Source organism: Ceratotherium simum, chromosome 2 (genome assembly GCF_057802395.1).
Source record: "Ceratotherium simum simum isolate JZ-2026a chromosome 2, ASM5780239v1, whole genome shotgun sequence".
In the NCBI taxonomy this organism is placed as follows: domain Eukaryota; kingdom Metazoa; phylum Chordata; class Mammalia; order Perissodactyla; family Rhinocerotidae; genus Ceratotherium; species Ceratotherium simum.
In genome coordinates, this window is record NC_141901.1 from 51,081,780 (window position 1) to 51,097,495 (window position 15,716).

Here is a 15,716-nt window from a genome sequence, read left to right on the forward strand (position 1 = left end):
CCCGAAATAAATGTAGGAGTTTGCTAAGCTGAAAAAGGGGTGATAAGATATTCTAGGCAAAGGGGCAAAATAGTAATTGCAAGGACTATGACCCTCTCCCCACAGGTAAATATGTTTGAGAATAGCAGTGTGAGTATAATCATTTCCAAGTTAACGACTTACCACCTATGATATTAATACCAGCTCTCTTATCTAGTTAATGTTCTGCCTCTAAGAAGAGACATAACATGGGGAGGACTCTCAAAGCTTTGTCTAATGCTGTTGCCATTATCAACCTATGGATAGCTGTGGACAAGGCTTTGGGAAGACCACACTATCAAAATCTTCATGGCAAAGTTGATTGGAAAAATGAATTGAGAATTTTAGACAATATAAGATAGCTATTTGTGACAAATCTCCAAAATATCCAGAGGGGTACGTGGGCTCTTTTGCCAAGGCAACAACACAATATAAAGCCACGTCACACTGACAAGGCATTGTGATGATGGAGATTCTGGCTTCTCGGGGGCTGACTAGCAGAGGAGGGCAAACAGCTTACCAGTTAGATTAGTCTTCGCACTGTAACTTCCATAGTATTTTTCATCAGTGTTTGGTGTGTGACACTCATACTCGCCAGAATCCTTCATCTGAAGCTTTGAGATGTGCAACAAGACTGAGTTGCCCTGGACCCTCTCCACGTAGATTTCTCTGCTTTGCACCCGCTGTGCATACACCGCGTAAGAGAAGGTGCTATCCTTGGTGCTAACGATCTGGACTTCTTGGGTCGGGGCTGTGGGCAGGTAAACAGACCACTGGAAATCCTGCTCCAAAGGTCCCTGGTAGCCAGTTACATTGCAGCCAATGCTGACAGGGTAACCTTTGGCTCTAAACAGCGGTCCTTTCTGAACTGTTACTTCTCTCTGGCCAATGCTGAGCTTAGCTTGCAAGTAGGAGAGAGAAAGGGGAATAAAAATAGATTAGTGATCCAGTTCCCAATGCGCCGCATTATGTAGCTGCTTGTATTACAATTCTAGTAAATGAGATCGCAGGTTATTAGCTATAATCAACTCAAATGTTCAACACCTTCTTCAGGCTGAAGAGCAGTGGAATGGCTTGATGACTTAACTGTTCTCGTATAACTTTAACTGCCTTAGTAATCTCTAGTCTCTTAAAAAAAAGTTCAGCTTCATCAATGTAACACGGCCACTTCCATAAAACATATCTGCTTACCTAAGTGCACTTATTTTAAAGATGATTCACCTTTACATTATTTTACGGGACAATGCAGCATACTTCCTCTAGCCTCCAATTCCTGGGTACGTGATCTCACACAGTGGTTGCTGGAGGGGCAAAGTCTATGACATTGCCCATGGTGCCATGCTTTTTCTTGCTGCTTAGCTGGAACTATTTGTAGCTCCTGGCCAGGTCTGATGCAAGACCAGCTAAAATTAGCATCTAAAGAGGCAGCAGCACTTCCTTTCTATACTGTGGAGGATTTTTTGTTTTGTAATTTTTTAAAGAGCCACTACAGCTTTATCGAAAAGCTTCATAACGATGGCTGTCAGGTCCAGCAGGATCTGGAATCAGAATTTATTTTAGTTCTTCTTTTACCCAAAGTTGTCAGTTGGGACCACTATGGAATGTTTCCTGTCGGGGCAAATCTTATGTATTAGATTTAAAGGAGAAAACATTATTAAATGGTAACATTTCCTCTGACATACACATTTTCAAAATCAAGCATTTTTTGGAAATTAAAATGTATGTTTGTTTATTATGATAATATTAAAGGCTAGTTTATTTTGTGTTACAGAAAGAACAAAGAACAAATGACAGAGATGCTACAAAGGTGAGCAAGATCTTTCACTAGGGGCCTAGGGCCCAGGGGAAGGGGAAGACAGGATGGAAAGACATCAGAAGAGTCCAACAGGGAGCCGTTGCTGGTATTAACAGCAATTAACAGAGTGGAGTTCATAAGAAGATATGGACGAAGTAGAGCATCTGCTGAATTTTGTGAATCTACAGGACAAAGAGTAAAGGAGACTGGAGTGAAAAAAGTGAGAGAAAGGAAAAATGACATTACAGAGACCATGATAAGGCTAAGAATGGGAATTATGGAATGAAAACAATTCTGTTAGAAGGGGGCCTACAAAAAAATAGGCAGAGAGTGTAGGTAGTCACCTGATGCAGTTAACTAAAAATTGCATATTGTATACTCAATGCAAAACTGGAAAACAAATAAACATCTGACCAACCAATCAACCAACCACACACATTTCCAGTAATAATTTAAAATACACTAATTTATTCATAAATACCAGTTAATATGATATATTTATATTATGCTTTTTTTGTAATAAGTACTTGGGAATAGAAGTTAGACCATCTGAGAAAAATTTAAATTATTACTTACCAAAAAGTTATACAGAGCAATCTAAAACATTTTCAGCAATGTCACCAAGTCTTAGACATACATTTTAGAGAAATATGTGCACTGTGCACCAAGCTACACATGAAAGAATATCCATAGCAGCACTGTTCATTAGAGCCCCAAATTAGAGATTACCCATATGTCCATCAACAGTAGAATAGACAAACTCTGTACATTCATAAAATGGAATATTATACAGAAATGAAAGTGGATGAATTGCAACTAGTTGCAATAATGTGGATGACTGTGTCTAATGAAAGATGCAAAGCACTTTTGAATCTTTTTGACTATATATTCATGTGTTGCTTAACAACGGGGATAAATTCTGAGAAATGCATCATTAGGCAATTTCGTTGTTATGTGAACATCATAGAGTGTACTTATACAAACCTAGATGGTATAGCCTGCTACACACCTAAGTTATATGGTACTAATCTTATGTGAGCACCATCGTATATGCGTTCCATCGTTAACCAAAATGTCGTTATGTGGCGCAAGACTGTATACAGAATGATTCTACTCTTTATAAAGTTTGGAAACAGGCAAAACCACACTGTATTGTTTAGTAATGCAAACATAAGGGATAAAAACATTTAAAAAAAAAAGAAAAGTTAGGAAGTGGTTATCACAAAAGTCAGGAAAGTCAGGATTGTGTGTGTGGGAAGGGTTGTGATCTGGACGGAGGACATGGCAGGGTAGGTCCTACTACGGCAGGTAGGACATTCTAGGGTCCTCATAATATTCTATTTCTTGACCTGGGTTGTGATTACATGATTTTTACTTTTTACTTATTTATTAAAATGCACATTTGTTTTATTAACTTTTCTCATGTATTATATTTTACAATAAAAATGTTTTAAAAAATATGATTTCTGAGGTACCACTAACCTGTTTTTATCAGGGCATGTTTCCACAATGTTATTTTTGTGGCTGGGCAACACTTCTTCAACAGTTCTTGACTTTTCAGAGAGATGGGTACCACATTGGAAACATTTTATTGTGAAAACTAGCACTTCATTTTCTACTGCTTCATTTGCCAAGTCAATAAATATTTATTCAACCACTTACAGTATTTCTGGTGCTTCAGGGATCAAGATACGAAGATGAGTTTGGGATAGTCTGACTTCTAGATTTTATAATTTAGTCAAGTAGGGTGATAGTCATCTTGGTATGAGAGAGATATGATAAAGGGCTTTGAGGAATTTGAAGGAAGGAGAGATTACATTTTGCGGGCAGGGAAATAGGTAAGGTTTATGAAAGAGATAGTATTAGAAACGGACTTTGAGTAGTTGGAAAGAGTATGACAATTTAAGTGGGGAGATAGGGCCTTTTAGGTAAAGGAGAATTCATGACAAGACTGTATGAATAGGAATCAAAAGACTGGTTCAGGAAACAGGGAGTGATCAGTTGGATTAGGGGGAGAGTTACATGAAGATTAATGGAAGGAGGTAAGATTGGATAGAAATTTTGGGTCCAGAGCATGAAGGACTTGACTATCATGTTTAAAAGTTTGGACTTAATTGATTGGGCAATGGGGAATCCACTGAAAGCGTTTGAAAGGTCTTAGGAAAATTAACCTGACAGTGGTGCATAGGATGATGGAACTAAGAAATAGACATCAGGTGATTATGGTAGCCCAGGAGAGAAGTGAGGAAGGCAAAAGGAATAGAAAAAAAGGGACTATACTTTAAGAGCCACTGTGGAGATAAAATCTACGGTTTTTCAGTGTCTTGGATGCTTGGAGGTAGTAAAGGTGGATGGAAAGATGGAAGGCAGGAAGAAATCAAAGATGATACCTAGGTTTTGTGAAGGTGACTGGGAGAATAACAGTACTGTCAACAGAAATAAGGATATCAGGACGAGTGACTGTGGTGTGTTCAAGGGTGAGGGAGAAGATAATGCATGTAATTTTGGAAATACTAAATTTGAGTATCTTGGAATAAATAGGAAGGGTATCCAGTAGACATTTGGCAATCATATCTAAATATATATATTTGTATTTTAAAATCTACTCAACCCTTTGAAAATATTTGTAATCTAATCCTTTCAAGAACTCTGTGATATTCCCATACTTAGCAATGTCAAAACTTATAAATGGTTGAGCCAGACTTAAACCTAGATTTGTGAATGACAAATCTCTAGCTGTCTTCATTGTTTCTCACAGCTTCCTGTAAATGCCTGTTTGTAACTAGGGAGAGTTTGGGCTACAGATGCAGATTAAGTCAGTTACATATAAGTGTTGGGAAGTGTTAGAGAATATAAGGAAGAGGGCTAAAGAGAGATTACTAGAAAATTTCTCTATTTAGGGGATAGGATGAGGAACAAAAGCTACAGAAGGAAGAGTTAGGAAGGTGGGAGGGCAGCCAGGACACAGTGGCTTGGGAACCAAAAGAGGCAAAACATTCCAATAAGAAAGGGCTTGTCAGCACTGCCCAATGCTGCTGAGGGGTTGAGGATTCTAAAGGCAGAAGAAAGTCCTTATAGTTTGATGATAAGGATGTCAGTGGAGACCTTTGTAAAAGAGATTCCAGCAGAGCAGAAGCAGCAGATTTCAAGGGTAAGAAACAACTGCAGGCAGTGTAAACTACTTCAAGAAGTTTCACGGAGGAGGCAAAGAGAAGAGTAGGATGGCAGCTATTAAGAGTAGCTGGATAGGGAGAAGCACTGAGGACTGGGATGGACACAGACACCACTGAATGTTTAGGGGCAGAGGAGCAGTAGAGGACAGAGATGGATAAAACCAGAGAGAGGATGGTGAATTACTCAGAGTAAGGTCCTAGTAGGGGCATGAGGTCAAGAACTTGATTGGGAGGGTACTGCTTTCTCAGAAAAGCAAAACAAATGGAGTACAGGTTTCATAGTTACTTTTGACGTGGAAAGGAATGACTGACAGAGGTCAATTTAAATGGCTATGCGTTGGGATCATACACTGAAGAATCTTATTACATATACTCTGTGGGATATTTTGTACATATCTCTCCTCCTCTTAAAAGAGTAAGATACTTCAAAGGACTGTCTATTGCTTTCTCTTTTAATGGACAGAGGGTTAGATACCTTTGCACAATCGCCCAGACTCTTGTTGACTGATGGGCACACAGCTCAGCACTGACATACTACATCGGAGTCATACTTTTGAAACAGGAAGAATTTTCTGATGGTATTGGCTTTTTTCAAAAATATCACTGGGGTTGCCAAATTTGCCATTTCAGTATTATTTGAATGGAATTAGATTGAACCATAGAAAATGGCCCATATTTGACCATTTTTGATACACAAAAATGATTACACCTTATACAAAACCTACCTGGAGAACATCAAACACACACAAGCAACTTCTCTTACTTTATACTTACAAAAACCCTTTATGCTTGGAGGCTGAGAGAGCTTCCATCCATAATCTAGCGGAATTTTTTTCACGAATACAGTCTCAGTAAGAGAAACAATAGGCCCTCCCCAGGACCCTCCCGTGTTAATGGCTTTTCTTTGTAGGACAGCTAGTCAGGGTGAAGGGTGAGAGATCAAGCAGGCAAAGCTAAGCACTAAGTCCAAGAGCTAATTTACCTTTGACATTAACCTCATCTAGCGCCATGTTCTAACACGATTTATCTGTCTTTATATTTATTTTTTAAAAATTAGGACAAAGTATACATTTGTCACACAATGCAATTGATCAACTGATCATCATTTAATTAATTTTCTTCATTTCCCCCTCAATATGTGTAATGACAAACAGCAGGCTTCCAAAGATTTTTCAAGTTACTTTCTGATTTATGTGTTCTTCACATAAAAACTGTGGTTCTATACAAAATTAGTGCTTAGGATGAGTCAGAATTTAGAAGAAATAATTATATAACCCAGTTAAGATAATCGTTTAAATGGGTTAAGGAGAAGCTCCCAGTTTCCCCTTTTTGAACCTCGGTTACTACTTTCCTTCCCCTACGCCTTCCAGTCTGCTCACAAAAAAAAAAAAAAAGAGAGAGAGAGAGCGTTTGCAATAGTCTGACTTGTACAATATAAGCCACAAACCAAACACACAGTCCAAATACACAAAACACATACACTTGAGGATCACACTCAGGCAACTGAACAGGACAAACAGGAACACACCAGCCAACAGTCCCCACAGGATCCTGTCAGTCCACCTAGCTATCAGCGCCTGCCACACTAGCCTAGTGGGCACTGATCACCCAGCAACTGGTCCTAGGAACTACCCTGCAGGCTACTTCTCGCCCCATCAGGCCCCAGATCTGATCCTTACCTCACACTATCCAACGTCCCTTGAGACATGAGCCCAGTTCAACTCAAGCCAATGTTCCTTAAGTACCCTTTGTGCTGAATGCTGCCCCCTTTTCATGCTTTAGCCATAGCCCTGGTCACACTGATAAGTTCTTTTAGTTCCCCTATCATCCCCTGCATTCAAGTCCCTGCACTAACTCAATCCAGTCCCTCTAAAGCAGGAGTTCTGAACTTGGGTCCAGATATGGCATTGAAGGGTCCATAAACTTGGATGAAAAAAAACCCTATATCTTTATTTTCTTAATCTTAATGGAAATTTAGTATCTCCTTCAGTCATGAATGTAGACAACAAATCATAGATATTTTCATGTCACATTATAGTTGTTGCAGATATCTTGAAATATTGTTCATATTCATCACTACTTTGAAGTTTGGTGGTGAATAGACCACCTCTAGATCTTGTTATGTAATGTACAAGGAAGCAAATAATTACTACATCACAATTTATTTTAAAATATTTTGATAATTGCATTTCAGTATGATTGATTTCCCATATAATCCTATGCATTTTATTTTAGGCATTTAAAAAGTTATGTAAGATGGGATCTATAGGCTTCATGAGATGCTAAAGGAACACATGGCACAAAAAAGTACCTGCTACCTGCTCTACCTGCTCTGGAACTATTTCATTCCCTGCCCAGTTCATCTGTTTTCTCATCTACCTCCAAATTCCCCCTTCCTCCACCCTGTTCTAACATGTTTAAACGCCCTTGCACCAGCTAAAGCCCTTCAGCAGAGCCAAGTGAGTTTTCCTGCCCCTTCCTCAGTCTCTCAGTAGTTAATTTCCACCTCAGCTCACAGGTGAAGTCCAGAATCTTCTTTTAGCTTAGCTTAAAATTACTAAATGTTCTCATAACATTTCCTTCCATCCAGCCACATCCCCATGCACACTTATCTAGTCAAGCTCTAACATTAGGCAAACCTTAAGGTCCCCTCTCAGTTGAGAACCTAAGCTTCATACTCTCTCCAGGGATGGGTTAGCCCAGGAAGATAAGATAAAGGCAGGGCCAGCAAAACTGGTAACACAGATAAATGCAAAAAACAGTGGGATCAGGATCATGGAACTCAGCCAACCATTACACCTCCCTGGAAATTGAGGATGTCTAGGTAAGCCAAGAAAACGTTATCAATAAGTCAAAAATTATTGGCAACACCAGAGATGTGTGGCACAGTTTCTCCTGTAAAAACACCAAATTGTCCTGCTCCATCACCCAGCAGCCTCCAGTTGACTAGCTCCTGTGACAATAGAAACATGCAGAATTATGACACTTACTCAGAAAGAGAAGGAAAGATGCCACATGTAGGATGTATGCCATCTGGACCAATACAGACCTTTCCTGGTGGTGTCACTGAAGTTGCTCCGACACTGAGTGACAAATGCTGTGCTCTCACTACAAAGATAAAGAGGAAGCAATAGTGTGGTTTTCAGCCCACAGAGAAACAGAAATGGCTAGCAAAAAGCAAAACTGGTTGCATTATACAGTGCTTTGCTAATCACTCAAATTTGGATGTGAAAAAGTTAGTTATCTTCATGGGTAAGTAAACATATAGATAAAAAATAGGAAAAGATGGGCCTCATCCTGGGTAAATACATATCTATACATAATCACGAGGAATCAAGCAGAAATTTTCTCTTCTTAGCCCTTACCTCTCCTTCTATCTTGGGGGAGGGAAGGACCGAGAAATGAGAGAAAGGCCTCTGAAAAACACGAACTTGGGGAGACACGAGGTGGTGGTGACGACACACTGTCGAGTCAGGCTGCCTGGGTTTGCACGCAGATTCTATGTTCAACAGTTGTGTGATCTTAGAAAAGTTAATTAATCTTTTCTAACCCTCATCTATAAAATGGAGATACTAATAGTATGTACCCCAGAAGACTGCTGCGAAAATTGAACGAACTAATTCACTTAAAGCACTTATAACAATATCTGGTACACAGTAAGTGCTCAGTGAATAACAGCCACTGTTAGGCGACATTTAAGTGAATCTTCATCTGCCCAATGTGGGCCTGGGCACCAAGGATGGTGGGAGAGGGCCTAAATGTAACAGTTGGCCCTGAACTCAGGCCAACTTAATCCTACTCTAGTCCTAGAAGGCAAGACCATACAAGGGATGAGCTCACTGAGGACATTAGTTCCTTATGTCAAGCCTACATCTAGATAGGTCAGTAACAAACTGGTCTGCTTTAGGTCACAGTTACAGACAGATCCCTGCTCCATCCATCCAACAATTTTTTAGTACTTCTTTGTTCTGGTGCTGTGGTAGGTTTTGCACACACAAAGATGTTAACAACCCTGTCTTTGTTCTCAGCAAACCTCCACTTAATCAGATAATCACAATGCAATGTTGCAAACACAATAATCAATGTGGCCCCTGAAGGGAGTGGGGGAAGTTGGTGGGCAGGAGGGAAGGTCACGATGAGCTGGGCTGGGCCAGATGAGACAATTAGGGAGGAAGAGGGGCGGGGCAGAGTTGAGGAGAAACAGTCTAGCATGGATAATGACACACCAGCTGTGCCCTCCTGTTGGAGTAGATCAAGTCTGAGGCCAGCGTGAAGGGAGAAGCGTCTATAGAGGTAGGCTGGGGCAGATCTTAGCGGGCCATGCATGCCAGGGGAGCTATTGAGAAGGTTTTTTAGCAGGAGAATAGCCCGGTTGGATTTTCCTTTTGAATTGAATTCCATGTTGTGCATTGCTAACTGGATGAAAGATGAAGGAGGGACACAAGGTTAGAAGAACGAAGGCCAATAGAAGATTTTTGCAATTTTCTGGGAGCAATGATGAGGGCCTGCATTAGGGCATTTAACATAAGGAGAGGGGAGACAGATGAAGACGTAATCAACTACTTATAGAGCACCTGCCATGGGATAAGCAGGTGCTAGAGATGCATACGGAATTGCAGTGTAGCTGCTGATCTTAGGAACTTCTATTTGTGATGGTGGAGGTGAGCGAGAAAGAAATAAGAACATGACTGGCTATCACCCAAGGTAAATTAGGTGAGGTCCCCTAGGAGAAATACAAGTAAAGAGATATGGACATTTGAAGGAGGGAGTGAGCATACCTAATTTGAGGAGAATGGGAAACCAGGAAAATCTTCAGGGAAAAGGTGACATTTTTAGTTAGATTTTATTTTCCCAATGGGAATTAGAGTAGAGTAGGGTAACATTCTACAAACTCAAGTCTGGAAGCCTCTAACTTCTATCCTTTTAAAAATTTGTTGCCCCCTCAGTTGGTTTTTTTTTTTAACTTTTTAAAATTGAGATATAATTGACATAAAACATTGTATTAGTTTTAGGTGTACAACATAATGATCTCCCTCTGGTTTTATTCATTAGCAATAATACCTAACAAATAGCCCCTCAATGTCAGTCAACTTACAAATATTAACGTCTTTAGTAAAAGGCCCTGTACTTCCCTTTTCAAGGTATTATGCAACACTTGGGGGATAAAAGAAATGGAAGATGAGCCCTGCCCCCCAGGAACTTGGAATCTAGTTTAATAAACAACTGTAGATAAGAAACAGTAGCCATCTAAGGCAGCATGTGTTGAGTATCCAGTTGATGGCCCAGGCAAGAAATACCCTAAGAGTTAATAGGCTGGAGAGGCCACAGCAGGCAGGGGGCAGCCACAGGTCATTCAGAAAAGGCTGATTTTAAGTAGGTCCTTGGGGATCTGGAATGATTCACATAAGCAGACAAGAGAGGAGAGGACATTCCAGTAGGAGAAATGAAATGTACAAAGATACAGAGGCAGAGATGTGCATGTTGTACTTAGGAAACAATTAAAAGGCAGTTTACCTAGAATGGAGATTTCAAACTACCTCTCCAGGCTGTTAACTGTAAATCAGTGGGCTTGAAGTACAAGGATTTGTTTACCATTTCAGCTGGAGAAGTCATGGATCACCTCCAGGCACCAAAATTTTAGGCAAACATATGGGTATCAGCTAGTTATTGCTGTGTAACAAACAACCACAAAATTTTGGTGGCTTACAACAGTAAACATTTAGTTTTGTTCATAGCCTATGGGTCAGCTGGTGGGAGCTGGGTGGTCTAGGATGGCCTTGGCTGGGATCCCTCTCACATCGCTCTAGTAGGCTAGCCTGGGCACGTTTTCAAGGTGATGTCAGGGGTCCAAAAGAAATAGGGGAATCACACTAGCACTTTTTAAAGCTTCTATTTCCATCATGACTGCTAATATCCCATAGATCAAAGCAAGTCACGTGGCCAAGTCCAAAGGCTAATAGACTCCATCTCTTTAGTGAGGGGAACTGCAAAGTGACAGGGCAACAGGAGAGGTAAAGAACGGGGGCCACCAATGCAATCAATCTGCTACACACTGAGAAGAGAATTATCTTAGAAATAAGCACTGATCACAGAGGCAATTGTTGCCAATAATACAGAGTACCCTGTATTCCTGAAATACATACAAACAAGTAAATGCTATGCAACTTCTCATTCTGGCTGTTGCCAAAAAAATTTTTTTTTCTTTTTCCATTTTACTGGCTCCATTTCTGCCAGAATTTAATATTGACAGGGTGATGTCCCTTTTTTCTCTGGAGGGGAAAAGCAGCTTTCTGTTGTCAAGGAAAAAAAAAAAAAGAAAGAAAAAATAGAGCCAGCGAGAGACAGTTATTCTATTACCTTGGGAATTGCTGCATTGCAATTGTATCAGCTGAAAGGAATGTAAAAATGCAGTTCCTGATTCAGATGAAGGGAGTGGGCCAGTACTGGACAAAGCAACAGAGAAATGTACTAAAGAAAAAGTTCTATTCCAATTCCAGGAAGATTAATGAAAAGAGATGTATTTTTTTTCAAGTCTGCCGTGCTCAAATATTAACTCCATAGAATCATAGAAATTATAGGTATTGCAGACTCATATCCTAAGCATTCAGGCCCAAGAAATATTTAAACAAGGTCCTTTTACATGTCAGGCTCTGTGCAAGGCATTTTCACATACGCAGTTTCACAGAATAACTCCTATCACCGTGTGTGATAGGTCTGAGTAAACTGAGGCTCACAGGAATCAACTAACCCAGCTGGGATTGTATGGCTAGCCAATGGCTGCATTCTAAGGCTGCCTTCTTACTTTTGGTTCAGTGCCCTTTCCTCTATACCTTCTAGCTTGGCATTCATGATTTTCAGAAGGCAGAATGTGTGTGGGATAGAGAGTGACTGGAGGAAAAAACCCCAAAGGGTCAGCAGGAAGCTGATCGTGATTTTGCCCCTTTCCCTCCTTGGGCTCTTACAATCCAGGTCAGATTGACGGCTGCTCCACCAGTGTTGGACTTGCCAAGGTGTAGGAGGCCCTGGGGCTGAGCCTTATGCCTACATGTATGGAGTACCAAGCAGTGACACCACAGGAAGGGACCACAGTGATTTCAGTCCACTCCCTCATAGAAAAGAGGAAGAAACTGAGGCCTCGAGTGGGCCCGGTTGTGACATGGGCCCTGTGTTGGAGAATGATGCCCAGGTCTCTTACTTCCTGCTGGCCTGGCTTCACCAGGAGCTGACAACTAGTTAACCAAGGCTGAAGATGTTTTCAAGGCGGATGGCAAGTCCTCCCATCTGTGGGGAAAAGCCTGAACTAGATTTCTCTGGGCAGAGGCAAAGGCCAGGGCATGGGATGGGGTGGGGGATAGGAGATGGGGAATAGGGGATGGTAGCAGAAGAGAAAGAGCCCAACAGATGGATCTTAGACCATCTGCTGTTTCCAAATACTCACATGCGAAGGGCTATTCCTGAAATTTCTTAGCAGAGATTAACTGACAACCAGCTCTGATTAAAACATAACCAGCGGGGGAGCAGGAAGCTCAGAGGCCCCAAAGAGAGGGAGAAAGGACAAGAAGCTCTCCTTACCCGGGCTCTAGATCCCGCCTACCTCCTTGGACACAGGTGTCCACTCACGGCTTATTGCTCCATAAAGAAGCTCAGGTGTCTCCTACCCTACTAAATAGCCACCTTTTTACTCTAGTTTCAAACCACCTCCTCTTCTCTCCCTTCTTCAAACTCCTGCCAGAGTTTCCCAGTGCTCTGAATGCTGTCTGACTTCCTAACTCCCTGGGACTTCAGCCCACTGTGGTCTGGCTTGGCTCCACCCAAATGTCCAGGGTCACAGCAGTGGACACTGCTCAGCTCTCCCGACTTGGCCTTCCTGTGGTACCAGGTATGACCGGACATTCGACAAACCTGCTTAGAATTCTCTCTTCCCTCCTCTGATCCCACTCTCTCCCCAGCATTTTCCCTCACTCCTTTGGAAGTTCCTTCTTACTGGATCCTCTTCTCCAGCCCACCTCTGACACTGTGGTCTTCTCCAAGGTTCTCTCATCAACCCTTCACTCCTTACACTGCTGCCTCTCATCCCTCATCCATACACTGACAATCATAAATATATCTCCAACCCCAATTTCTCTCTTAAGCTTCAGACCAATTATCTAGCTGGTGTTGAACATCTTCATCTGAAGGTCCCGCAGGAAACTCAAACTTGAGTCTAAAAGTGATATCATTGTTTTCTCTTTCACTGGTATTGTCCATTGTGTTGAATGTACCAATATCCACCCAGAGCCACGATTGGCCTCCACACTCCACTTCCAGTTACAAAGTCCTATCAGTTCTTCCTAAACTCTTTCACGAATTCATTATACCTGTTGCTGTCACAACTGAGCATGATTTTTCACCTGGACTAATGCAGTTCATTCATCTTCCTGCCTTGCCTGCAGCCCCACCTCCCCTGCTGCCAGAGTAATCCAAAATGGAAACATAGCCATGCATTCACTCTCCTGATTAGAGGTTTTCAATGGCTCCCCAAATATTTCTAGATCAAGCCCAAAGTCTTTGACATGACCTTTACGAGCTGGCCCTTGGGAACTCACCCAACATCTCACACTTTGACTGTCACCCTTCAGTATTTCCCTGAAGGTGTCTTACCATAGTTTCCCTCTTTAACTTTGCAAATGCATCCCCTCTGCTCAGAACCTTGCCCCACCCCTCATCTGGTAAATGCCTAGTCATTTAAAAATTTTTAAAACTAAGTTTGCATCTCGTATGTGAAATCTCTGACATCTTAGAGTTCACCACTCCGTCCTGTGGGCTATGGCAGTGAACTTCTCTAATTTTACTTATTACATGGTAATAAAATGAATTATTTACATGCCTCCCTCTCCTACAAGACCATGAATTTCATGAGGGCAGGGTCCAGCTCTTACTCATCTTTCTCTCTTATTCAACAAATACCTACTGAATGCCTAAAACATTCAGGCACTGTGGCTGGTGTAGTGATCTAGAACACGTAGAGACTTTGGAGTCAGATGTCAGATCTGGGTTCCAATCTTGAGCAAATTATTTAATTTCTTTAAGTCTCAATTTCCTCAGCTATAACAATGAGGACAATAACAGTAGGAACTTCATTATCTGACCACAATTAGGGTTGTTAGTTGAGTGATTAACAGAAAATGTCAGGTAAAGTTGAGAATCATAAAAGACTCCTAAAATATCTTAAAAACTTTATTTTCACCTCAACCATATATATTCATTCACCAATCTCTTGACACAAGCCCAGGTGTTTCCTCTGAGTATGGGTCCATTGTGTGGAGTCTCCTATCACTTTTCTGCATAAACCAAACCTGTAACGTCTTTTCTACAATTTTCAGATTTGATTTTTTTTTTAAAATGTAGTAAGAATTTTAAAAACAATTGTGAAGCCAATGGAGTAAAGAATCTTTCCATGTTTTTGTGATTTGTCCCCCTCAATCTTTTACGGTTGTTTTGCCTGTACCTAAATTGATAGCATTTTTTTAGAAAAGCAATTTGCCTCTATTGAGTCTTTGCAGATATTTCATCTTACTTTTATCAACACCTCGTTCTTTGGCACTCAGATTTCAGTGGTTTACATACCTTCAACGTTATGTAATCATAGTAACAGGTGCAAACAGGTTCGAGAGTAAATAGAATAGAGAGGACTCGGGAGCGTCACCTCCCAGGGTGGAGCTGAGTCTCCCAAGTATACTGTGCAGTCTACAAGCCCCGGGTGGTGAGGGTATTAATCATGTCACTTTATTTTCTATGTTTTGTTACTTGGACATCTGGAGCCTTGCTGACCTGGAGAGACTGCCCCTCCCAGGGCTAGCCAGTCCCTAGAGAAAGGAAATGATTCACTCGTCTGTGAGCTGCCTTTCTTGTGCGAACCAACCAACCCAGAGCCCATCCCCAACCACTTTTTCCACTGGGCTCTCACAAGCAGCCCCACTGTCCCCTGCTCTAATCACCCCAGGGCCAGGTACCAGATAACTAGGGACAACCCCTATGCTCCAGAGCCCATTGAAACTATCCAAAGTAGTCAATCCTGAGCTTGCGTACCCTGACTTGCCCATTCTGTTCCTTCCTGTGAAAACCACAATAAAGGCTGTTGCCCATGTTTCTCCTTCACTCCCTCTGCCTCCTGACAGACCCTGGTGCTTTCCCGTGTGGCCCCCCACCCCATGGCATGGTGTGGTGTGCCACCTCCTCCTGGGATCTGTGAGTATAACACACTGTCTTTCCAATGGCAGTCATCTCCTGATCTGTCGGCCCTGCCATACCAAAATAACAATAAAACCTATATTTTAAAATGGTGTGCCATGCACATTGGTCTGTGGGTTAGAGGAAATGGGAGTGGTTTTTATTGGGAAGATCCAGTCACATGGAGAGCAGGTAAGATAGCTTCTGCTGTAGCCATCAAGGTGACTTGAGGCACTTGTCCCAGTGCGTGGCGCATCACAAGAATCCCAGTTTGAGCTGTTGTCACAATTAGGCACTGGGGCCACAGCGATGAATGGTCCCTGCCCTCACACCACTTTCAGACTACCAGAGCATCTGCCAGGATCCTCATCTAGCCTAGAGGGGCAGAAAAGGCTCCCTGAGACCTGACGGAGAAGTATGAGTTAGCAGGGGAAAGAGGTTTCTAGGCAAGATGACAGTATGTGCCCAGGCCTAAGAGCTAGTAAGTGGCAGGTTCCCTGTGCTTTGCACAATGCCCAGGC

At 41.8% G+C, this 15,716-nt stretch overlaps 1 protein-coding gene across 1 annotated transcript in view; it reads right to left on the minus strand.

Annotated features, from left to right (window-relative positions):
• CD101 (CD101 molecule) overlaps positions 1 to 15,716 on the minus strand; it is a 43,107-nt gene that overhangs the window by 26,592 nt on the left and 799 nt on the right. The window contains exons 2-3 of the mRNA XM_014779978.2: positions 7,977 to 8,094; positions 539 to 919 (exon numbers count right to left, since the gene is read on the minus strand). Of these exons, the coding sequence (XP_014635464.1) occupies positions 539 to 919; positions 7,977 to 8,019 (424 nt within the window). The 5' untranslated portion in view covers positions 8,020 to 8,094. The remainder of the gene's footprint in view (positions 1 to 538; positions 920 to 7,976; positions 8,095 to 15,716) is intronic.